The sequence below is a fragment of the Manacus vitellinus genome, unplaced genomic scaffold, assembly GCF_001715985.3.
Source record: "Manacus vitellinus isolate BGI_N305 unplaced genomic scaffold, ASM171598v3 scaffold_16_pilon, whole genome shotgun sequence".
NCBI classification, from domain to species: Eukaryota; Metazoa; Chordata; class Aves; order Passeriformes; family Pipridae; genus Manacus; species Manacus vitellinus.
Genome location: NW_021939189.1, coordinates 14,173,023 through 14,197,461, shown reverse-complemented (window position 1 = coordinate 14,197,461; position 24,439 = coordinate 14,173,023). Strand labels below are relative to the sequence as shown.

Sequence of the window (24,439 nt, the reverse complement as noted above, 5' to 3'; positions counted from 1 at the left end):
TCCTTAATTCTGGGAAAAAAATATAACTTAAACCAACAATTTTATTCAGACGCTTCTGGTTTAAGTCATTATAATACCATTATAAAATTTTAAGTTAAGAAACTTAGCATGAATATTGAGAATTTATTACATGCATTCCTCATGTGACTGGTGTCATAAGTTTAATTTTCATTTGAAAATACAAATACATATACATCAAATGTAAATGTAAATATATAAATATGCAAGTCAATATGTAAATATGCATGCAGATAACACCGGATGACATTGGTTCAAATTTTATTTGGTTTCATAAAATAATCACAAAAACATAAAAGGTAATGCCTTACCTCACATTCTAAGAAAGAGATTTTTTCTAAAAGCTGTACTATAAATAATTCCTTTTCTTTTACTTTCTTCCTTAGCACTTCAATCTATGAAGAAAAATGAAGCAAAGACATTTACTTTGATTGGGATGTAAAGAGAAGGAGAAAGAACTAAATACCACAGGAATAAAGGCTTAATTTTATTGCTCAGCAAGAACCAAATACCTCTAAATATTCACAAACTGATTTAATTTGTGGATTAGCTATCAAATTCAGTGGACTTTTACTAAAGTGAATCAATTCCTTAGAACAGTTAAACTGAAATAAAGGAAAGCTCAGAATACATTCATTTTTCCTGGCAGTCATTATACTACACTGATATGCAAGAAAGACCACTTTTAAATACTTGGGTCAAATTTTCCAGGCACTCTCCTCAGTCACTTGTTAACTCTATATCCTAAAACCTATGTTGGGAACAAACATTAACATCCCCTTCAAAAACACCACTGTAAAACTTTTTCAGTATGTGTGCAACGTGATTAGTAGAAATATTCTCATCCTGATAAAGGAGAAAGATAAAATACTCAAGGTACAGTAATGAAAACCACAGCAGTACTGTCACCCTCCCAAAAATATACTAGATGTTATAAAACATTGAAACTAAAATGTACAGAACTATGAAAAATATGAAGCAAAACAAATGCATAAATAAAACAAAAAAACCAGGAAGATATAACATCAACTGAAATTTAATTTAGTCTCCATGACTTCAGTTACCACATCTCATTGACACAATGATCAGTTTTTATTTGGAAGAGCTAAAATGCAAACTCCATACAGTGTTTTCAGCTGAACAGTTACAGAATACAGCAGTGCTGTCATCATCCATCTTCCTCAAAATCAGGTATTTCCCTTCTTTCTCTTTTAGTTTAAAGTGCATGTAAAACTACCCATGTCATCTGAAGCTAAGATCATTTCAGTTTGCAACTCACAGAAACACAAAGCTTGTGGCATTTTCACAAAATCTTAGTACATATCTTGATTTTCATATTTAATTACAACTTTGTTTATTAGCATGACTAAATGAGGTCAGCTACGTCTTCGCTGGTTCAATAGCTTCAGTCCTGCTAATAAATTCCACTTCAGAAAGATAAACTGTTCTTTTAGGACTTTCAAGTGGATCTTCTCTATTAATATTCTGTTCTCCTACCATGCATAGAAGGATATAATATTCATACCACTAATCAGTGCAGCACAAAGAAACCCGAAGCCAAGCACAGCTGTGTTATCAGGGGAGGGGTTTGCCCTGACACACAGCAATTCTTGTTATTGAAAGGAATCAACCCCATCAGCTGCTTGGTCTGGTTTTTACATCAAACACAAAATATTTCTGCTTCCAAAGAAGTGATCAAATTATCTGTCATCCAAAAGCAAGACCAAACTCTTGTGTTTCATAGCCATTTACCTTAAGTTATATTCGCTCTATGACACAAAGGTTCTAAGACATGAAATAAACTGTGACCCCAACCATTATGTTTACCAGTAGGTACAAACAGAGTTTGTGTAAGTAAAAATTAAACTTCTATTTGTTTATTCTTCACATTGGCTATGAAGAACACAAGGTATTTGAACTACAACAGTCTAAAGGCAAAAATGAGCACAGACACCTTAAAATCTAACAGAGAATACAAAGAGGAACACCTTGACAAACAGCTTCCTCCCCTTCCCAAACACAAAACTGAACTCCAAAAAGACATTTTGTAGTTTGGGGAGAGTGCCCCAAGGACCAGCAGACTGACCCATCCACAGCAGCACTCCCTGCCTCACTGGGACATGTTTACATAGTACACAGAACCCATTAAATCAATCTCTTAGTCCCTCTGAAGAATTACACCAGATTTTTAAAATATGTTTTCCCTTCTGCAGACAATATGGTCCTGTACCATCACATGCTCCAAGTCCCAGTCCAGCACCAAACCAGAATGGTGTGGTTGGACCATGCAGATTACAGAATGAGCAGGCTGGCAATCGTGTAACTTAGAGAACACCTTTGGGTGGATCTTTAGAAGGCTGGGAACTCACAGCCACACAGACAGAGTACATTCCAGGAGAAATAAATTCAGCAGTGGGTAAAAGGAGAGGCTGTTTCAGCACAGTCCTGCTCCCCAGATGCAGCAGAGCACCCTGTGAGGCCACTGTCGAAGGAAAGCAAGGCCAGGATGGAGCACGAATGCTGCACCTCCAGACACGTGGCCAAATAGTTGTCTCAGCAGCTACTGCAGTCCAAGGGCTGAAATAAGTGGCCTGACACAGATGACACATCCCATCAGAGAAATTTACTATATAAAAAAAGTTTATTTACTGAATAAGGACTTGAGTACACATCATCTTACACCATTAGCACCAGACCAGGAGAGAACCTGATTTGATTAACCCTTGAGGGGATCTGTCACAGAAAACCAGGGAAAATATGAATAACTTTAAGGAATTATATTATTACTCTATTAAATAAAAAAAGTCCAAAGCCCAAAAATCCAAGACTTGAGAGTATCTTTGCTTCAAGGAGCAGCCCAAAGCAAGAGAACAACTAGCAGGTGACAGAGCAATAGATTTTGACTTTGGGATGAATGTAAGGTAAGGAGGAGGAGAGGAGAAGTAAGATAGGTCAAACCCAATACTGAACTCCAGGCCTGAGTGGTGGCCAGAATAGTCTGGTCAGAACAGTCAGAAACAAATCAGTTCAAGCCAAAGACTCTCAAATTCCATGGACTGACTCAGGTATCCAACTCATTTCTGGACTGACTCCAGGATAAAATTATCACCAAGATGTTCCTATGTTTTCTTTGGTCAATACCCAAGGCCTATACTCCACCTCATCCTTGCTGTGTGTGCAGACTTTAGCATTCCAGCTCACTGCCAACTCAGCAACTTGCTCCCAAATCTGCCTTTTGCACAACTCCCCTCTCAGATTTCTTCATGATTTTCCTCAGCTCTATTCAGGTACATCCTTCAGGCTCTGTCCCCCAGCCTTCTCTAGAAGTGCCCAAACAGACTTACCCTAGCACTTAACTCTTGACCTGACTTGCATCATTAGGACTCCACACTATTACCAGTATTTCCATAAACTTCATGCCCACATTAAGCAGTCAAACACAACTGGCAACCTACTTAGAAATATCATTGACATTAATGACCCACTCATTCCTTTCAAAACAGTTCTGCTAACAGTAAAACTGTGACTTTAGCAACCCTGGGCCACAGAGTCACCCTTTTCCCTACCACTTCATTCTCTCTTAACCTCCCCCACCCCACTGCATTCATTGCTCCTGCCTGTTCCAAAACTGGGAAGGGAAAAGCTACAAGGCCTAAGCTACAGTTTGTAATTTATCAGGTCTGTGAATGAGTTGAGGGGCATCATGTGCTCTCAGGCCATCCCAGGGGCTGGGCAGCATTGCCTCAGTGCCATAACAGCCAGGAGGGATGAACCCCCTGGCTCAGGCAGTCACAGGGGCTGCTCAGGAGCTCAGCCCTTTGGCCACCCCATCCCCGGCATTTCACTGTGGGGCACAGGAAGGGCACCTGATCTCTCCCCATCCTGGCACGATCCATGAAGTTCCCTGCAGACTGTGCTGGGTGTGCAGCTTGCATTTCACATACCCACTGCAATTTCTGATGATCTGAGTCAGCACGTAAGGCCCCACGTGCAATGTGAATCATCCTGAAATTATCCACGGGCTCAGGACTGACATGGTCTTGCACTTCTTTTCAAGCTCTCTCCTGCTTGTTTCCATCCTGTTGCTGTTACCAGCTCTGTGGTTTTGCCTCCTTCTGAAACCTTGAGATCCCTTCTCTCAAACTCCCTCATTCTCCAGACTGCCACCTTATCTTGTGGTAACTCCCAGAAAATTCAATTCTTGTCCATTCCATCACCAAAGATCTATTTCTTTCTCACTAATGCACCTTACAGAGCCTCCAAATACCAAACACTTGTCATGGTACTCGAATGGGATGTGTAAATTCTTTCTAGGAAGAGCTGCACTTCTTTGTCTTGCACCACCAAGCAACTAAACTTTGTTTCACTAAGACAGAAAGTGAGATATAAGAGTCAACACCATTAAACCAATCTCATGGACAGAACACCTAAGAACAGCCAAGAGGAGAATTGCAAGACCTAAAAGAAAGAGTCCTTAAAGAAACGCTGGAGATGTGAGTAGTGGTATTAGAAGGGAAAGTCAACAGAATTACAAAGCTATTAAAGCAGAAGGAAAGACCATCTTAAGAGTAACTTAAAATTATGCCCAATTGCAGAGTTTATATAAAGAAAGCCTGAAATAGAAAACTTTATTTTATTCTGTGTACTGGGACACAGATATGGAGGCTTAAAATATACAGTGATCTACTGGATTGGAACAGATCCAGCTATTAGGTAATATTTACAACTTGATATTATCATCCATTAGTTTAAAATATTTATCAGAACATGACAGTTTTAACATACTTAAGTATGGTGTATTATTCAAGTATATTGTATTTTCCTTATTCATCTCCTATTAATGGATTGGGCATCTGTAACACTGATACAGAGACATGAACAAACTGGTCATAAATATGACTGAACACAGGACAAACACGATACACAGCATGCACAAAACAAGACAGACAAGACATTGCAACATCAGCCTGAACTCTCAGAGGTAATTCCTGTACAAGGAGAACAGGATTTTCCTCAGTCCAATATTTCACTGGACCTTAAGTGATATTTATCAGAGGCTAGACAAGAGTGTTGAAATTTTTTCAGGGAACAATAATACAGTAAATAGGGATAAACACCTTCGCCTTTTAATCCTCCCTAAATCACTTGAGCAACCCATCAATACCTTCTGTATTTTGAAACTCACATTGTATTTAATGAAAAAGTAACAACTGATTGATTTGAGCTAATGCACCAACTTACAGACCTTCCTAAACCAACGAGCTGCAAGAACACATCAGGCCAGACTTTGATGCACAGGTATTGCCAAAGCAGGCCCGTGGGCTGAGATGCCCTCATGAGTTACAGACATTGGCTCCCTGTCTGCAGTCCAACCACCTCCTTAAGAGCTACCTCAGTAATGGGCAAGTTTTCTAATTAAGGACTTGGCCAGGCAATTCCCAGCTGAAAGGGCTGATGTTCTGCATGTATAAACACTCTCACCAACACCAGCAGTGACTCTACTCCTGCCAATAGATAAGCAATGTACTGCTTGCTCAAGTCCACTGAGGGATGCCAAACACTTGAACTGGGGAGAGGGGGAGCAGGGGGCAACTTTTTTGTGTTCTGTCCTTTATCTTCTTCCTCCAAGCTCCCAAGGTGGGTTTCTCTTTCTACATTTCTCGTTTGTGTTTTTGTTGGTGTTTTGTTTTCATGGTAGGTACTATACAATGCAGATTTTGGTTAATACAAATTCAGCATCTGTCTGTTGCTGGTGATTCCATCTTCTCACTGTATCCTTCTGTGCAGCTTCCTTTACTTGACCTTGAAACTCTTCTTCCATATTAAAACAGGGAAGGTTTCCTATATATCTGGAGATGGAGTATCTTGACACAGATGTTTTGAGATGGTTAAGTCTTTGGTGGAAAAATTTCTTCTTTATTCCCCACTTGTGCAATATAAAGTATCTTCTGTATTTGGGACATCATTTGCTCATTAGTACTTTGTCCTTTCATGCAAGTATCTTCCCCAACAGAACAGGAGACAGCTTCTCCCTGGTGTTTGGTCACCATTTATTATCCAACGAATCTGAGACTAAAGCTGGAGAACAGCTCATGGGCCATGACCTAGAGACAGTTTAATTCAGTAGTTAGGGGGATTTCATGTGAAATCTGAGTTCTGTAGATAATTTCTTGTCATGAAATCAAATATCCTTTTCTCTTCAGACCCCTTCAGAACAGCTTCCTATATGTGCATTGACCCACTCACCTTGCTTACAAAATGTTAATGCTTATTTCCTTCCCTCTTCTGCTTCTCAACAATGAAACTCTATTACATATAAAATAAGCTTATTGTGCAATGAAACTGCAATCCACTTCAATGGCAATTGCACACATCTCAAAACTAAAGTTCTCTTCATTCTCTCCAGGCTTGAAACTGAGATCAAGCCACAAAATAATTTTGCTGCTGATCTAAACTCACTGTTCTGCATTTCATATATCTTACACTAAACTCGCATTTCCTACACTGGCTCAGGATGAAGTGGTTGACTGTATCAAATAGATACTTAAAAGACAGCTTTCACCCCTCTCACAGAACAAGGGCAATTTCAACCCTGAAAGAAACAATGTGGTAGCAGCTTTCCATGCCCTCCCATGGCACCTCTGTGCCTCCACCTGCCTGCCCAATTCTGTCTCTTCAGTGGAAACTTCTTAGCAGAAGGGCCTGAAGTTTGTGTGCCTCCATGTTTGACCTAAGAGCCTCCCTGCAGATTCTCCATCTCAAACTGTCTTTGAAAATCTCTCTCTGCCCAGCCACACTTTAAGGTAACTACAAAGGCAAGGGCTAAAAAAACCCTGAGCTTTGGGTGACCCACTGTGGCCATCTGTCTCTTCTCACACTTTCTTTTAAAGCCTGCAATGTACAAACAGTATGAGGAAAAGGCTGGGTTTCTAAACACCTGCCAAATGCAGGTCCTGCACTTTCAACTGCCAGCACTTCATTTAAAATGTACTACATTAAGCTGTGAACAAACAGATTTATTTAACAAACAAGCTCATCACAGGGATAAATCTGTCAGCCTTAAATCATCTGCAATACCTCTCTAATGAGAACATGAGGCTTTAAGACTATGCAGACTATGACTTTCTGCTCAGTTGGTGCACTTAATGGGCTGCAGTCTTGGCTCTCACAGCAGACAATCCCTACAAGGCTGAAAAATGGATATGAATCAGATCCTAACATACAGAGATGCTGAAAGTACCAACACCAGCAAACTTCCATTTTATTTCTTCCATTTATTTTTCTTCTGAAAGTTCCTTCCTGTGCTACTATTTAATTTATGACTGGTTGGACTAGATCAAGTTGAAGAATGTTCTATTAATGCCTGAGATGGAAGGATTTATTTTCAGGAAAAAAAAATTAGAAGCAAATGATGTCTTTGCCAAGGAGTATATGCACATTGAGTTGTGATTTTCCTTCTCTGCCTGGGCTCAATTCCCTAGATCATGTGGCCACTGCATTCAGTACCAACAAGATGGGACCTATGAAGAGGAAGGTGTTAAATGCTCTTTCCCTCCATGGCCTCCTACATTTGGTGCTCCTCTGCCAGCATCCCCTTTCCTGCACGCCTAAGTTAGGACTGACCACCATCTCCTAACACATTTTAAATGCCATCAAAACAGCACTGGAGGTGTTGGAACAGCCTAGTGCATCACAAAACTCCACTCTAAAACTTCTCTTTCACTTCCTCCTGACTGCTTGCAGCTCTTTTCAGGAATGCCCTGTTTTTGTCGCTTGCCAGTGATCCATCATCTTTCCCTAAAAGGCCCAAAGAACAATCTATGTTGTGATTTTTTTTAGCCAGGAGATTCATTTCAGTACTTGTTCAATTCTGACAGTTCTCCATATCAGTTTGAAGCAGTATATCTTGTTTGTTTAGCACCCCTTTGCAGTGATGTTCATCTCTCCAATTTGTCTAAACTGGAGATGGTAACAGCACAAACCCCTGATTTACACTGAAAGAATAAACCCATTATTTATGTTTCAGATTTGTGTCCAACAATACTAAGATAAATATTAAACAAAGCTCATCCTGTAGTCAAGCAAGCACAGGCTTGGCCATCTTTCTCACCCAGTAGTTCATGCAGTAGCTTGTTCATGTTTCAGCTTCTAACAAAAGCACTGCCAATAATTTCGCCTATTTCCTTTCTTTACACTTCTCTCCTGAGTTTCCCAGGTCAGCCTGTTCTCGGTCTACTCTCATACCACAGAGCAGCTCAGCATTTCAGAGAGCAAGATTTCTCACTGCTTTGATCATTCTTTCTCAATTATTTAAACACAAGTTATCAATCATTATAATGCCCTCATAAATCCTAAGATGGTATGTTATTTTACAGATACAAAGCATGAAAGTATTGCAATAATGAGTAACACAACAGGGTTTTGTGACAGCTTTCTAGGTATTCTTCCCCATTACATTTTGCAATCAGTTTAGTGTAGAGGGGGTATATGCTTAAATATAGCCTCATGTACATGTTTTCTGGGACTTAAATAGTAGTGCAATCTTCCCTATTTACTCTAGAAAGTATTTTTAGTGCTGCTACTCACTAGTTTTTAACTTAGAACAGGCTCTTCAGATAGCATTCCTTTTCAGTATTTTTGTTGAAGATTTCTCAGCTTCTATGACATAGTTAGCAAGTGTTGCTTAAAATACACCTAAACACTTATCAAATATTACATAGAAAAGAGGACGAAATCATGAAAAACACCACATGCTTGGATAGCTGAGGGCACTCACATCTGCAATGCTTTTTCTCTTTCCCCACGATGGACAGCTACTCTTCTCTACACTACTAAGGCTGCTAATTTTAGGGCCTCTAATTAGGAGTTCAGTTTAAAATAGTGCATGCCAACTGTATTGTGGATATTCCCTCAAACACAGCACAAACACAAGCCACAAACAGAAAAAAATTAAAAAACCAAACCACCAATTAATTAAATGCCTAATGTATTTGGTACCATCTGACCTGATCAAACTTCTGGTACAGGAGCCTTTAGCCAGCTCACTAGTGAAAATAGAGATGTAGCTACAGATGTTCATGCAGTTCTCAAGGAAACTGAATTAAAAGAAAAACTAAAAACACACAAGGACTAAAGCAGATAGCAAAAAAATATTCCCTGTGGCTACATGGCAGCCAAGAATTTACACAGAGGCTTAACTGCTTTTGAAAAGCAGGCAGACATCAATTAAAATTAGACATATTTGATAGGTCAGTAGTGACTTGGTCACCTAACACTGTCCTTGTTAAGTGATAACCAGGCAATCTAGAAGGGCTTTCTGTGTATATGAAGGCACGAGCAGAGATACATTACAAGGAATCAGCAAGCTAAACTGACCCATTAAACCTAATGTTTGTGGAATCATAATCATTGCCTCAAGCTTTATACACGATTTTTTGCCAAAACATCCGACAGAGCTGGAAGGATTTGTTATACCGATGTAGCCCACTAGGGGTCAAGTTACATCCAGCAGTTTAAAAATATATTTAGTAATAAAGGGCAAAATTTAGGCCACCATCCTCCTATATCACTAGAATCATCTGGGTTGCCACATGTATCACAAAGTGACAAGTCCTTTAGAACTTTTCTTCAGAACAAACAGAAAAAAATCATAATATGATGGTTGGTGCACAGAGATACAAAACAGATTAAATTATTGTTCCTATAATCCATTCATTAGATGGATTGAATTATTAGATTGGAGAAGTTTTCCTTAATAGAACACCATAGTATAAAGATTGTTAGTTCAGTTATAGACCAGCTATGATGCTTGAAAATAGTGACAGTGGCAAGCTGAGCTAAAAACAAAACCTCAAGACTTGATATGTCTGATATGACAGAAGAACTTTAATCCTTCTGTGTAAAAGACACTTAGTATCACACATCTGATCATGCAGCAGGGCTACATAAGAATCTTGCAGAACAAAACAGATATAAGTAAATATATATATAAATACCAACTTGACAAAAATGAAACAACCATGTCTAATCAGAAATCCTGTACCAGCACTTCGTGAATGCAGAAAGAATGCCTTAGATTTGAGTGGTTTCCAAACATATGATTTTATGAATGTGAGATGTCCAAATACAAATAAAAGATTTTTAATGAAGGCCTATCCTCTGTGGAATAGGAAGGCTTGTGTAATAGAACTCTTAGCCTGCCTTGTAAAGCTCCAATTTAAACTTAATTTACCTATTTCCACGTCATTCTTTCATCCATTTGGAGAAACAGAAATGTTTGCAATTAAAGCCTTCTGACTGTGAAACAGTTTCCTGACATATAGGTAGCCTGTAACTTGAAGCAGCTATCCAGCAAAATTCCACTTAAAATTTTACAGGAAATTATATCAGCTAAGATGGTGTCCCAAAACCAGGGTAAAAAAAGACGAGTGGTGAAAAACTGTGTTTGCAGGCCTATTTCTGTGAGGAAACACATTGGGAAAACAGAAACAAATAAAAAAAAACCCCAAACAAAACCCTCCAAACCCAAAAGAACAAACATTAAAGGTCAGGCTTTGCCTTTCATTTCTGTACAGGAAGGAGACCTTTAATGAGTAGTCAGCAGGTACCCTCTGAATGGTTCAAACTGAGTTGCAAGTTGGATGTTGCATTTCCTGAACTACCATAAAAAGTCCTAGAATTAGTTTCATCTTAAAGATCACAGTTCACAACCTTCAGCCACTGGTTTAAACTGCTTTCACCCTGTCTTTCTGCTTCACTCCAGATGCTTAACTCATCTTCCATTGTAACTAAGGTGCCATAAGGAAACTGCACACAGGACAGAGTTCCCTTTGGAACATTTACTAGAAGAATCAGTGCTCCCCAAATACTCAAGAGTTGTTTTACTAGATCTCACCTCCTCGACCATATGCTTGACTTTCTTCTGTTGGCAGTGCACCATGTCATCCAGATGTTTGATTCGCTCTCTCAGGCTGGCTGCGACCTCCTCCAAGTGCTGGGACCTAGCAAAGCATGCAAGAGTCAAGCATTTAAGTGGGGAGCTGTGCAGCATAAGCAAAACAAGAACAATCCCCATAATTCACCATAAATCGGGATAAGCAAGTCAAATTCCACCAACAGATGTCAATTTGTCCAAAGTACGTTTTAATGGTAATCTTAGTCCCAGTGCCTGTCTCCACCCAAGTTTACTCACCTTTGTCTTGCATACTGGCACTCTTACTCAGCCTGAAGTGCTGACAGTTAAACAAGGTGACAAAACTCATCTCAAGGTGTGTTTTACCTTTAAGTGAAAGGCTTTTAGACAACTAGATCTTTATCATTAGAAAGACACATTTAGCCTGACTTATTACCACCTACAAACGTTTTGGAAATGTATACTGAATAAAAGCCAGGAAGCAGGTCTGCTTTCAAAGCTGTCTTACTGCAGGAAAGCCTTGAGTCAAGAATTTGGCAGAGCTGCCAACAGCAGCAGAATGTTAACTGGAGTGGTATTAACTCATCAACAGTCAGCAGGAATTGTGACTGTTTTTAAGTTTGCACATGACTCTTCAGATAGATCCTGCATTTCACTCTTTAACAGAGAAACTGAACACCCACAGAATTCCTGCCCCACGTTGGTTTGTCAGCTTGTCAGAAAAGTAGTTTTAGAATATGCAAAGAAACAGGAGTGAAGCTTTTTAATAAATTTTTTGGCTCGCTGGCCATGGGAGACTCCATTTTTATCTGAATGTACAGTTCTTAAAATTCTTCAAAGAACACAATGACTTGCTTACAAAATAAACTTCTGAACTCTGAGGTTCAGGGCTGGACAGAATTTGAGAAGTGGAGGAGGGGAATCAAAACCAAAAAGGCTTTTTTCATCTTGGTCTGTGCACAGCAGAAGAAACTGTTGAAGCTGCAAATAGAACTACCATTCTGAGACAAAGCAGCAGATGGCAAACTGTAAGACATGATTCCAGTGAATGACTGAACTGTATCCTGTTCCCCCCCAAAAGTCTCTATTAACGGTGAAGCACTCTACAGAAATTTAACTGCAGCACTTTGACAAGGACCCAAAAAATTCAAAACATTGCTGCAGGTTTTTCAGTTGTGAGTATTAAGGTCTCACAAAACTGTAATTTGTATTTTTGATTGGAATTTTAACACATATTTAGTCTCTCATTGAAAGATTCAGAATTGTAAGCATGGATAGCAATAGAGAAATGGAACAGACATCCATCCTCAGGTGGAGATCAAGTGTCTGCTCAGGTGCAGATAGGTAAAGAGAAGTTAAGAAGAGACTTCAGCATCACCTGAACATAGATTCATTGCTTGCATAGCATAGATTGCAACTGTGAGCTTGCTTGCATTGCACAAATTCCTGCCTCAACACTGCCTTTTTACCCTTTCACTGCAGTGTAACTTTTCACACTGAAAAGGATTCACTGAAGCGAGAAGAGTCTGTGTTATTCAGAAGTAAAGGAAGAAAGCAATTATCTTCCATCTCCATATTCTATGTTGTTGAACATCTGTTCACTTTAAATTATTATTTTAACAGGCTGCTGTGAAAAGCCATTCTTGCCCTGACACCAGAGAACCTGGTCACAGATCAACACAAGCACGCAGTGAGAGGCTCTCAGCAGGGACCTCCTTTTATGTTTATACTTCCTAAAGACCAGCAGGATGCCAAAAACCTTGAAATTGAATTTCTGGGTGCCACAGAACCATAAGTAGTAATCAAGTACAGTTATTCAGTCTCTGGTTTATCTTTACCCACTCAAGCAGTGTCATATAAACCTTTGAGTGGCAGATACAATTTTCACTCCAACTGCAGCTACTCTATTTCAGTGCTGGATAGAATTCTCTGGAACTTGGCCTCTGACTTTGCTTGAAGCTTTCTTTTGCCTGGTCATGGTGCTCTGTCAGACTCAAAGAAGCAGTTATGGATGTCCATGCCACCTGTGGGCAGAATCATCAGACCTGCCCCTCCAAGCCTCAAATCTATTTCCCCCTCTACCTCTTTTATACAAAAGAGACACCTCTAGCAGTTATATGCAAAACTCCTGCTCTCCCCAAGAGTTCATATTTACAAAGGGGATGTCCTACAGCTTAATACAGGATACAGAATGTCTTGTCATTTAATACCCTGTTGAGCAGTCCAGGAGGAGATCGTGAAAGTATTCACAGTCAGGATCATATTGTGCTGAATTTGGGAATGCAGATTTAAGAAAAATGCAATCCACAAATATACCACAGCCTGTTCTATCTACAGTGTACTCTGCATATCTGCAAAAAACTTTTCAGGAAAGATGCATGAAGGTTTTGTTGCTTTGTTGCAAAAATTATTCATCTGGGTATTTTACATGTAAATAAACCTTTGTTGAGGTAGACAATCCCTATAAGACTCCAGTTTTTAAGTTAAAAAAAGTAAAACTGATGTCTTCAAAAACCACCCATCCCCTGAAGTTTCCTAGCAATATTACAAGTTCCACAGAGAAGATATATCTCACCTTTCACTGTCGGAGTTGTTTTCGGATTTCGCTCCATGTATTTGTATTTCATTCAATTCAAGCTGTCTTTGCAGCTGCTGACGCTCCTAAACAAGAAATGTTATCCTTCAGTTCTCCATGTGTCAAAATGTAAAGGCCTCACAAAGCATATTTCATTGCAATTCAAAACATCATTTGTGAAATTAAAATAGAAACTGATTAACCAAAATTCATGCATTTCCTACAGCCAAGGAGCACAGAGTGCATAATAATAAAATCAAATTCCCAGCTATGCATGGAAATAAGATCAGAGTTTTCAATTTTCTATTTGAAGATGTATGGCTGTACTTGAAACTGAATTTTTTTAATAAAAAGATGAGTCATCAAAATCTTTAACTACATAAATGTCTAATTGTCCATGTTATCTCTCCAAAAAGATTTCTCAGTCCAAGGCTGAGATAAAAGGTGTTACTGTATTTTCTTCCCCCAAAACATTCCTGATTATTTTAAAGTGCTCAGCAGCACAGTGCTTGTGAAGATCTATGAGGACTGGGGAACTGAGTCAAAACAAGTTAACAGAGAAGTAAATCTGTTATCCACTGTAATGGGAAGTTAAGAGGCATTCAGTCGTACTCAGCCAGATAAGAGCAAATTAAATAACTAATGTGAAGAAACTCATTGGTACTTATGAACTACATTGCAATCCTTTATTCACTGTGTAATACAAGTTGTAGGCTGAAGCCCAGATGAAGTTAATGAAGCCACTAAAGGGGGATATTAAACTGAACGATTTCTCACTGTAGTCACTAATTCTACCTACAGATTTGCAAGTATTAGACAAAGGGGGCTCAATGCACATTAGACTAACCAGTCAAGCCAACTGGCTTATAAAAACCTATCTCTCAGTAAAATACTGAGATTAAACATGTACTATACTGAAGTAAAAACGGTGAAAAAGCCCACTTCATTTGTAAGAACAGAAGATTGTATTCACTCCACTGACTAAAATTCTCTCTGCTCCTGCATTTCAGATAGTGAGGCACAAATCTTTAAAAGATAACGAGATGACTGCTACTGAATGAAATGAGAAATACCAAAGTACATCCAAGACCATTTCATGGTCACTGCAGCCAAGGCTGCCCTTGAGCTGCACATTCCCCACCAGCCCCTCCTTGTTGGAGAGAACAAGGTCCAGCACAGCACCTCTCCTCATTGGCTCCTCTATCACTCGGAGAAGGAAGTTACCAACACATTCCAAAGGAAGTTATCAACACATTCCAGGGACTTCAGTTGCTTATGCCCTGCTGCACTGTCCCTCCAGCAGCTGTCAGGGTGGCTGAAGATCCTCATGAGGACCAGGGCTTGTGAATGTGAGAGACACTCCCATCTGGCTGTACACAGCCTCAGCTGTCTGTCTGTCTGTCTGTCTGTAGAGAGCCTCATCTTTTCAGCCTCCCTGGCTGGGTGGTCTGTAACAGATCCCCACTACAATGTCACCTGTCCCTGCTCTCCCTTTGATCCTGATCCATAAGCTCTCAGTCAGCTCCTCATCCATCCCCAGGTGGAGCTCCATGCACTCCACGGACCTACCACAGCAACACTTGTAAGTGATTTTGGATCATTTATGATTTTTACTTGATTAGGCTTAGACTTTGCACACCAAAGGGAGGCTGAACGGTCTTATTAAATTCCTTCTTTAAAGCAACGTTCATTTCCTAAAGAAATGTTGACACTTTAGCCCTGACTGTAAAGAGAACTAGAAAGATAGAACAACCACTTCATCACAGTGTATCTGTGGCAGTCCAGGTCCATTTCTGATCTGAATACAATTACTAAGATACAAACAGCAATGGTGTGTCACTGAGTAGCAGAAAAACAACAAGAAGTTAAATTTCCTCCATGCACTGGTGCATTTCCTTTAAAGGCTGCAATCAGCTGACTCTCATACCACTTCCATGCGTTCAATCAGCCTGTCCAGCTCCCCAATTCTCTGGTCTTTTTCCTGGATGCTGGTTTCTGTAATTTGCATCTTCTTATTGGCCTCTTCAATAGCCTTCAGAAGCCGATTTGTTTCCTCCTTCAAATAAGAACATTTACAATCACATTAGCACCTAATATATTAATGAGGAATTTTTATTTTTCTTTTCTTTTAGGCTACAGAGTCAGGCTAATAGCTTTTACTTTTACCCATTTCTTAGATATTTGTTTTCTCTTCTGAGGATGCTGTGAAGTAACAGCTAAGAAAAATATGCTGTTGCAGAAGACAATTTTTAAAACACCGAAGTTTGCCATGTTTAGTTTTGTACTTTCCTCACATGTAAAGCAATATGAATAGAAAGAGACAGGGGCATCTATCTTCAATCTCCATCATCATCCATCTCTATCAGTTAAAAAATGCAATGACTAACTGCTCATAGAAGGGTTTTTCTTGGGCCTAAACGAAACCAAAGAACAGGAAGAGTTCTTGCTCCAGTAGCATCCAGTGAGGTTGTTCCCCCTCTCCTTCCTAAACTGTCACTAAAATTGGGCATTATATTTTTCTGTTTTTTAGAGAATCAAAAGTTAAAAACCCAAATAACTTCATTTCAAATTTTGAAATCTACATTATCATTAACATTACTATGTTTGAACACATTCTTTTCTTAGTCCTACAACCCCAGAAGTTTGCAAAGGTTAGTAACTATGGCATGACTAGTCACAGAGACAGAAGTGAAGGAATACATGTCAGCTCTGGGGTACTGAGTGATTGAGAAACACCACCAAGCTGAGCACCACTCTTGCAGGCTTGCTATACATACCAGGAGGATTTCTTTCTCAGCTTTATGTTTCTGTTCCTCTTCTCGCATCTTTTCCTCATACTGACTGTACAGTTTTCTTGTCATCTCTCTCATGACTTCAGCATTGGCTTCCTGTGATGATTCCACCTGTGAGGGAGGAAAGTTGACCCATCAGTCAGTACAGCATTGCTGGCAGCAGGAGAAAGAGAGTTCACACGATGTAAAAATAACACTTTGAGCTTCAGCTCCACCTTGTTACAAATCTGACATTGCTGAAGCAGATTTCCACTTGCATGAAGACCATTTACAGCATTCTGTCAGCACACACATCATTGCAACTTCTAGAAGTTACCATTTCATCAAGTTTCAATTTGTCTGAATTTAACCCATTTGCTCATTGCTTATCCAAGGTCAGGCAGTGCCTCTTTGCTGAGCCCTTTCCTTACAGCCTCCAAGTCACTTGGTTTGCTTCCCCATTGAAAACACTCAAAGCAATAATTACTTTACTGCAGTACCCCCCCTCCCTGCTCTCTCTTGGTTTTCTGTTCTTTGTATAGGCACAAGAACTGGGGTGACAATGGAGGAAAGCAGATCAGGGAACAATTAAAATTAAAATTAATATTCTCAGTGATGTGGAAGGGTTAATTTTAACAACAGAACCAGAAACTTTACTAGAGCTACAGGGAAGAGGGTAAGAATGGTAATTCTGAGACAGGATTTCCTTCTTCTGTTGGCTGAAAACACTGACTGAAACACACCCTCGGTGATTAAACACCAGACAGGATACTCACAGCTTAAGCCCATCTACTGGATAAACCACAACATAAGCAAAGTAAAATAACTAGTCCAGAACTTAGACCTCTTCCTAGAGATGCTATGAAACAGCCAATGTTACAGTGAAATCTTGTGGGTGCTACAAAAGTGACAGGAAGAGGAGGAATATAGTGTGATCTGGGAAGAGAATCAAGTATTCCCTGCTGATCACTACACTTTCCAGAGCTACAAAATACATAGTTCTGATGATTAAGGTTTTGGGTTGGTTCCTTTTTTTTTCATTTCAAGAACTGAAAGATTTATTAAACCCTTGTGTTGATCTTGCATGGCAGAAACAAGCTTGTGTACTACCCTGTGCAAAAACAACACTGCATTTCATCCTTTTGAAAAGGGACTGAGCTCTGAAGGACTCCTCTGGTACTGCAATAGCCCCCTTTGTCATCTCACCTAGACCAAGCCTGGGGAACTTTATGTGAGGGAGTGGAGTTATATTAATATTCCACATTTCAGGAAGCCTGAAAGAATCATATCATTCAGAAAAAGCCAATAATTAAAACCCAGGTTCCTTAAGATACATTGGACTGGAATATGATCTCTGTCCCTGTTTCTCCATCTTTCCTTATCTATAGCTTGAGCAATGAGGAAAGTAAAAACAAGCATAAAAAGGCAGATGTATCAGGGCATCTGTTATAATACTCATGAGCAACATCTCCAATCTCAGTTATTATGGTTATATGAATAAACTGAACCTACTTAATAAGCCTCATAGGTGTGTTCTTCTATCCAGAATGTAATCATGGTGTACAGTAGCTACTGCTTTTCAACTGTTAACCTCCCAGATTCCACACATCCTCTTACATCCACCCCTAGAATTTAAATCCCAGATGTCTTGGCACCTTTGATACATGATTTTATATTTAACTGTCAAAGACAGTAATGAGGTATTTTATTCACTAATTTTGTACTAAAACTGCAAGTTTGAGGGCAAAATTTAGACTTTTTGTATATTGTATTCTGCAGACCTTGACATGCTTGAAGATAAACAAATCCTTACACATTCAGTAGAGCTGAGACTTGAGCTGTGTTTCTCAGTCCTCAGAACCAGACATACCTTTCCCTGACTTGTTGATGCATGTCCTTAAGATTATAGCGAAGTCCAAATTTCTGTTTTAAAATCTTAATTGCATCACCTTTGCTTCTTTTATTTGGTTTTTTCCCTCTATTTATTTCCTGCTGACAACAGCAAGTACAAAATAGCCTGACTTTTACAGCTTGTAAAGCTCACCTATGAAAGGAAACTAGAACATGAACTGCAATTTGAAATGCACTTATGTTAATGTTTTCTTGTTTAGCCATTCATCATTAAGCATGAATGCAAGTCACTAGACAGTCAAAAGAAGCATTTTCTCTGACAAAATGAAACATGAATAAAGCAGCAGTCACCTTAATTTCACAAATTTGTCCAAAAAAAAATCACAATTTTTTCAAAATTTAAAAATTCTGATACAGTACTATATCCAAATTAGTCTATTTTGAGCAATTTTAAGAGCAACAAAGGTTTGTAGAAGAAGGTGTGGGGGTTTTGTTGGGGTTTTTTTGGGTTTTTTTTCTGGGCTTATTTTTTTGAGATTAAAGGAATACATTTGGCAGATAAGGGGAGAACACGGTCAAGCTTTCTGGCATATAAAACCTTACAATTTGTGTTTTATTCCCTTGCATTTCTCTGAAAGAAATAGCTTAATTCTCTTTTCAAGATACTTACAGTACTGCTGACCACATGCTCATAAGACTTAACAAATTACCTGTGGTGCAATGCCAAGTAAACTCAACATCAAAGAAATTCATATAGCACTGTGTAGAGTTATAATACTCCTTCAGTCAATAGAAAAAGATGCTAATAACCATTTAATGGTTTGAATTTTCATCTGCCAACATCCCTGTTATGGAAAGTGTGACTGTCATCAGCTGGAATTCTTTGTTATTAAAGCAGTATCGATTCACAGAAATATGTGAGCTCTAGGGAATGATGAGGGCATGAAGAATGAAGAACCCTTTACAAATAAGGCTAAGGAATTATTTTAACATATTCCTAATGCCCTTACTGTGAAATATTTTTAGGGGAGTTTATATACCACACCTTTAACTTCAGTAACTGATTTTCAATTTGTGCTGTTTCCAGTTGCTTTTGCTTCTCTCTCAGCTTTTCCATAGATTGCTCGTGTGTATGTTTTAAATTCCTTATTTGTTCCCTTATGTCAGTGTTCTCCAATGTAACATCCACTAGAGTTTTCTAGAAGAAAGAGGCAAACCACATATTAAAAATCAGAAATAATTCGATGAACTAACACAGTCAAGAGATTATGAAACAGGCAGGATATTTAAAGAGCTTCCTGATGTACTACTAATGCAGTGTGAACAGTTTTGCAACTTTTAACATTTAAAATTATGGCTTTTGTTGTTGTTGTTAGAAGGTATTTCCATGAGAAATGTGCTCAGTGACATCAAGTCCTGGAACATTATTTAAAAAAAAAAAAAAGGAAAGGAGCATGGATACATTTCAGTATGAATAATCTTCCCTTCTTCTCTCCAAGGGCCATGTGACACATATAAAAGGCACTAGACTGAAAAAAACTGTGACAATCAAGAAAGTAGGAACATTAGGTTGTTCAGCTCAGTTACATGGGAATTTGAAAGTCTTTAAAAAAGAAAATTCATTCCCACTTTGTCCCTCCCCCTACATTTTACAGGTATGTAAAGTCTCACAAGTGTTTAGCATTCAAACATGCCACTCCCATTTCTCTTAACAACTGAAGGCAGGAACAAGTCAGGAGATGGATCATTTTGCACTATACAGAACAGATCCCATTTTCAGCTCAGATAATTTGTAGAGACACAACTAGTGGCATTAGTCTGCTGCATATCAGTATCTCTTTATTGTACACTATTTCTTAATGGGTTTTTTAAACACAGGTGTTGGAACTTTTTTTTCTTAGTTTCCTAAAGAAGTTGCTTTAGATACCAAAGACAGTACTTTATGGTCTGGTTTAGTGTTAGAATCTATACCTGCCACCCATGTTGTAGGTATGCTTTTAACCCCAGGTTAGCAAAGGCAGTTGTCAGCTGGGACACAGCTGGTAAGATGTACCTGCAAGTCTATTGATGCTGATGTCAAGGAGCTGTTCATTTCGCTAAAGCTATCTAAGGCTGCCGCCTGCACTCGCACATGAGTCTCTAAGGATTCCTGATGAGCATTTGTCACCTGAGCAGGAAAAAACAAACAAATAAAAAAACAAAACAAAACCAAAAAAGTTTTATACAGAATAATTATCAAGTTTACCTATTCTTTCAAAGGGAGCTACAGAAGAGAAAGACCCCGATGCTCATTTTCACAGTACTAGGATGCTTAGAGTGTACAGGCCTCCAAGGATATTCTTGCACCTCATAAACAAACAAACAAAACTTGCTAACAGAACAAAACAATGCTAACAGAAATAAGGCACAAGTATCTCTGTTTACTGCCAGTCTGCAGTCACTGCAGAAGCTGTTCTTTCTGAAAGGACAAGAGGACACTTGGCAGCTCTCTATTCAGAAGGATTGTGTACATGGAGCAGGTAGATTGTAAAAAGTCACAGAGTGAGAATCAGAAGAATGCAAGAAATAAGGAAATCTAGAAAGGTTTGGGTGAACTGTAGAAAAGCCTTAATTAAGAAGGAACTGACCAATCAGGTACATAAAGAAGCAACATCAAGAAGACTTAAGGATGAAACAATACGAAGCAAGGAGGAGAAGTCAGAGTGCTTTGTTGTGTGAAAATTAGTAATTTTCTGTTATGTACACAAACACATGCTTAAAAACTGAAGGGGGAAAAAAGGCACAAAATTACTTCATTCAAGAAGAGACCAAAACCCAAACAGTGTAAATAATCACAAACAATCCAATAATAAAGAGGGAAAGAGTGTTTAATGGAGGCCAACCCAACTCACATTCTTAGTTGGATCAGATTTGTTTCTTGATAAAAACATAAGAACACTAGGGACTCATATGGAGGACAAGGAGTGTTCAGTAACCAAGCCATACATAGATTAGGTCAGCATAGGGAGCAGAAGCCAAGTAATTGCTGTTAACCTTATATAAATGTGTGCTCATGTAAAGACAAACAAACAAAAGCAGAAATGCTTTGGATGGATTAAGAAAGTTACAAGATAAGACCTTGTGGTGAAGAAGCCTAGGGCAGGATATTGGAAGTACAAATTTCAAACAAACTTTATGAAAAAAAAGTATTCCTGAAAATTGATAGGAACAAAGGCACAGTGATTGAAAGCTGAAGCAAAGAGTATAGAAAGGATTTTAGACAGGGTCCCCAAATAGGCAAAAGGTGACAGGCAGGTAAAAAACAAAATCAAACACCCATAACCAACCAAACAAAAAGTTTATTTTATCGGGTAGAACAACACTTGTGGTTCCTTTCAGGCAGTTTAGTGTATTAAAAAAGGGGAGGGTTGTCTCATAATGTGCCATTTATGTCACGAGTGCCTCATAAACTGCTAATTTGCTGCAGAACTAGATATTCTGTCAGAGCTGGTCAGAAACCCTTAATTAAGAAAGAATTTCTGACTCAAGCAGGATTTCTACTGGTCTGACAGAAGATCTGGAAGTGCAAGATATCACCAGTGCTATTCAGTAAAGATCAGCAGCAAAGACAACAAAACTGCACCTGAATCAGCATTTACCTGCATGCACACTGGGTGGGAGAGTCTCGTCAGCAGCATTACAACTATTTAACACAGTTTACAGAAATTGAGTTTTCTTTCCCTCTTCCTCTCAAATCAGGGTGATTTTTTTTTTGGGGGGGGGGATTGTTTTGTTTTGTTTTTTTTTTTTGAGACTAGTTGCCACAGAATAGAACTATCTGTTTACAGCAAGGTCTGATTTTTATCACTAATACAGCATGCAGGGATCTGACAGCCTCCAAATCAGGATGGTAGAAGGGCACAAATCAGCGTCCCAATCCCTTGAAATCAGAATACCTTTAATTCCCAAAGCTTCATCTGAATGAGGGCTGTCCAAACCAAGGTTGAATATAAATCCAAAGCAAGTTTTCAGGGAGATTTTTTGGACCAAGGAACTCAGCAGTTTAAAATGAAGGATACTTGTACAGACTGCAACAGCTTTTATTGCTAAAGCAGTGTGTCAGAAGAAAGAGAGGTCATCAAATGACCACTGAAATGTTCAATTAAGAACAAAAAGGTAAGTAATTTTTTAGAACTATCAAGCACTTTTATATTAAAGAATACTGCTACTGCTTTTACCACAGTGTCTGAAAAACAGAGACAGTAAAACAGAGCAAAGTGTGTTGAAATGACACCAAGTCACCCATTACTCCTAACTATTAACATTATTTAGTTAATTCCCCAGCAGCTTCCTGGTACATACATCTCCACTAATTATGAATACACAAAGACAATGGTATCAAGGCCATTCTTTTACTTCCAAGAATTTCCAGGCAATTAGTAATTCCATATGCAAAAGTATCCCTGTCCTGCTTTACCTTCCTGGATGGAAAGATAAAGAAAGAAAGGAAACTACAGATGTCACATAAACCAATGAACTGGAGTGAATTGGAAAATCAGTTCTGTTCTGCTAAAGCAAAAGAAAAGTTTCTAGATAACACTAGGGCAGTTATTCCCATATGCTTTCCCTACAGGTGAGTGGATACTTACTTTCAGTTCATTTGTAAGCTGCTGTATTTTTCGTTTCATTTCATCATATTCACCATACATTTTTTTTCTTACTTTTTCCAGAGTTGCTCTCACCTGTTGTCAGAAAAATCAAATGCTTTATGAAACTTATAGATGATACTGTTTATACTAGGACATGAATTTTTTCTATGTTCTTCATTGTTACTTTCCATAATTTCCATTATTAATCTACTTCTGCATAACAACAATTTACTCTTAAGAACAAGAAAAAAACTTAAGTCTCAAGACTTGCCTATGTAGGGATGATACAAATACCTGTCTCTATGAGTAATTCTAAACTTCTCTGTAGACACTTAAACATTTGTTTACTAAATGAATTAAAACTAATTTGAGCATATATAGTTTTATTTCCGAAAAAAAGCATCCACACATAGATTTAATACACCTTCATACTTTTGAAAGTGGTTACTTCTCCGAGTATCTTTTGAAGATAAACCCTTCTAATTTCAGACTTTTATTTACCAATGCAATTTCAAATCTGAAGAACAGAGAACTCAGTTTGATTTTAAGAACTGTGGATGCAAATTATTCCTTGTCTTAAAAAAAAAAAAAAGGAAAAAAAGACAAAACCAAACAAAAATAAAAAAACCAGCTGGCTTCCAGCTCCAGTTTACATGCCATTGCAATCTTGTTTGCCTGCAGTCTACATTGCAGCTACATAATTCAAACTCTTTTTTTCCTTTTTCCCCTTCACCCCTATCAAATGGTGAGACTGACTGCAGATACTCTAAGGCACCGAGTTTACCTAAGCTTACCTGCACAGGCTTGGGCTGTGGGGAAAACTCGAGTAGAGCTTTATACGAGAGGGGATGTTTCCAGGAGCCCTGCAGAGAGCACACCCACTCCCTCCCACAAAGAGGGGCACTGGCCACCAAACCCATGTGCTCAGATCCAGAGGAGACCATCAGCAGCTCTGACATGGCCCATCAGTTTGGTTCTGTTTAAGTCAGCACATATGCAGATAAGCTCAGGACTCTTATTTTTAAGACTCCGCTTTTAAAGGCAAAACTTATCTGGCAGGCCAAAGTTCACAAATCAGCACAGCTGAACTCAATTTCCAGAAGATGGGAGAGCAAGAGCCAGTATGTCTTCCTATGTCTTTCCCACTTTTTCCTGGAAGAATCAGTACCTGAATGCACAAGCAAGACATGCAGTTCACCTGGTGTGTCGTGTCCCTCCCTGCCGTGAGCCGGCTGGGAACAGAAAAGGGCAGGGAGATGGTCCCAGTCTAAGCAATCTAGCCCAGGTACCAGGAATAGTGGAGTTTGGGGAGCTGGCCCTGCTGCATGACAATTCACCTGTTCCTTGACACCACCCCAACAGGGCAGAGAAACTACTCAGGCAGGAAAACAGCACCAGGGCAGTTTGTGTGCTTTGCCAGCACTGCAGTAGTGACATACCCTGACATGCCCTAAGCTGGAGAGTGGTGAACACTGGGAGGGGAGCTCACAAACTGTGAGTAATAAGGGAAAGAAGCAAGTGCTGATAGTTACAGAGACCAGGCAGACGTTAAGACCATACATAATTACAGTCTCTTACACTGCTGGTTTGTCTCAGTGTTCCTCCCTTTATATCAACTGCATTTGGACTTGTGAATCAGTGTAACCTGATAACCACTGACCAATGGCTCCATGGGTGGTGAGAG

General features: G+C 39.1%; 1 protein-coding gene across 4 annotated transcripts in view; it reads right to left on the bottom strand.

The window, feature by feature from the left end:
- Positions 1–24,439, bottom strand: part of MYZAP (myocardial zonula adherens protein) — a 53,066-nt gene that overhangs the window by 14,574 nt on the left and 14,053 nt on the right. For all 4 annotated transcript variants that reach the window (XM_029958704.1, XM_018069812.2, XM_018069813.1 and 1 more), the window contains exons 4-11: positions 22,756–22,848; positions 20,181–20,294; positions 19,173–19,325; positions 16,283–16,408; positions 15,433–15,561; positions 13,506–13,591; positions 10,913–11,018; positions 330–413 (exon numbers count right to left, since the gene is read on the bottom strand). In XM_029958704.1, the coding sequence (XP_029814564.1) occupies positions 330–413; positions 10,913–11,018; positions 13,506–13,591; positions 15,433–15,561; positions 16,283–16,408; positions 19,173–19,325; positions 20,181–20,294; positions 22,756–22,848 (891 nt within the window). The remainder of the gene's footprint in view (positions 1–329; positions 414–10,912; positions 11,019–13,505; positions 13,592–15,432; positions 15,562–16,282; positions 16,409–19,172; positions 19,326–20,180; positions 20,295–22,755; positions 22,849–24,439) is intronic.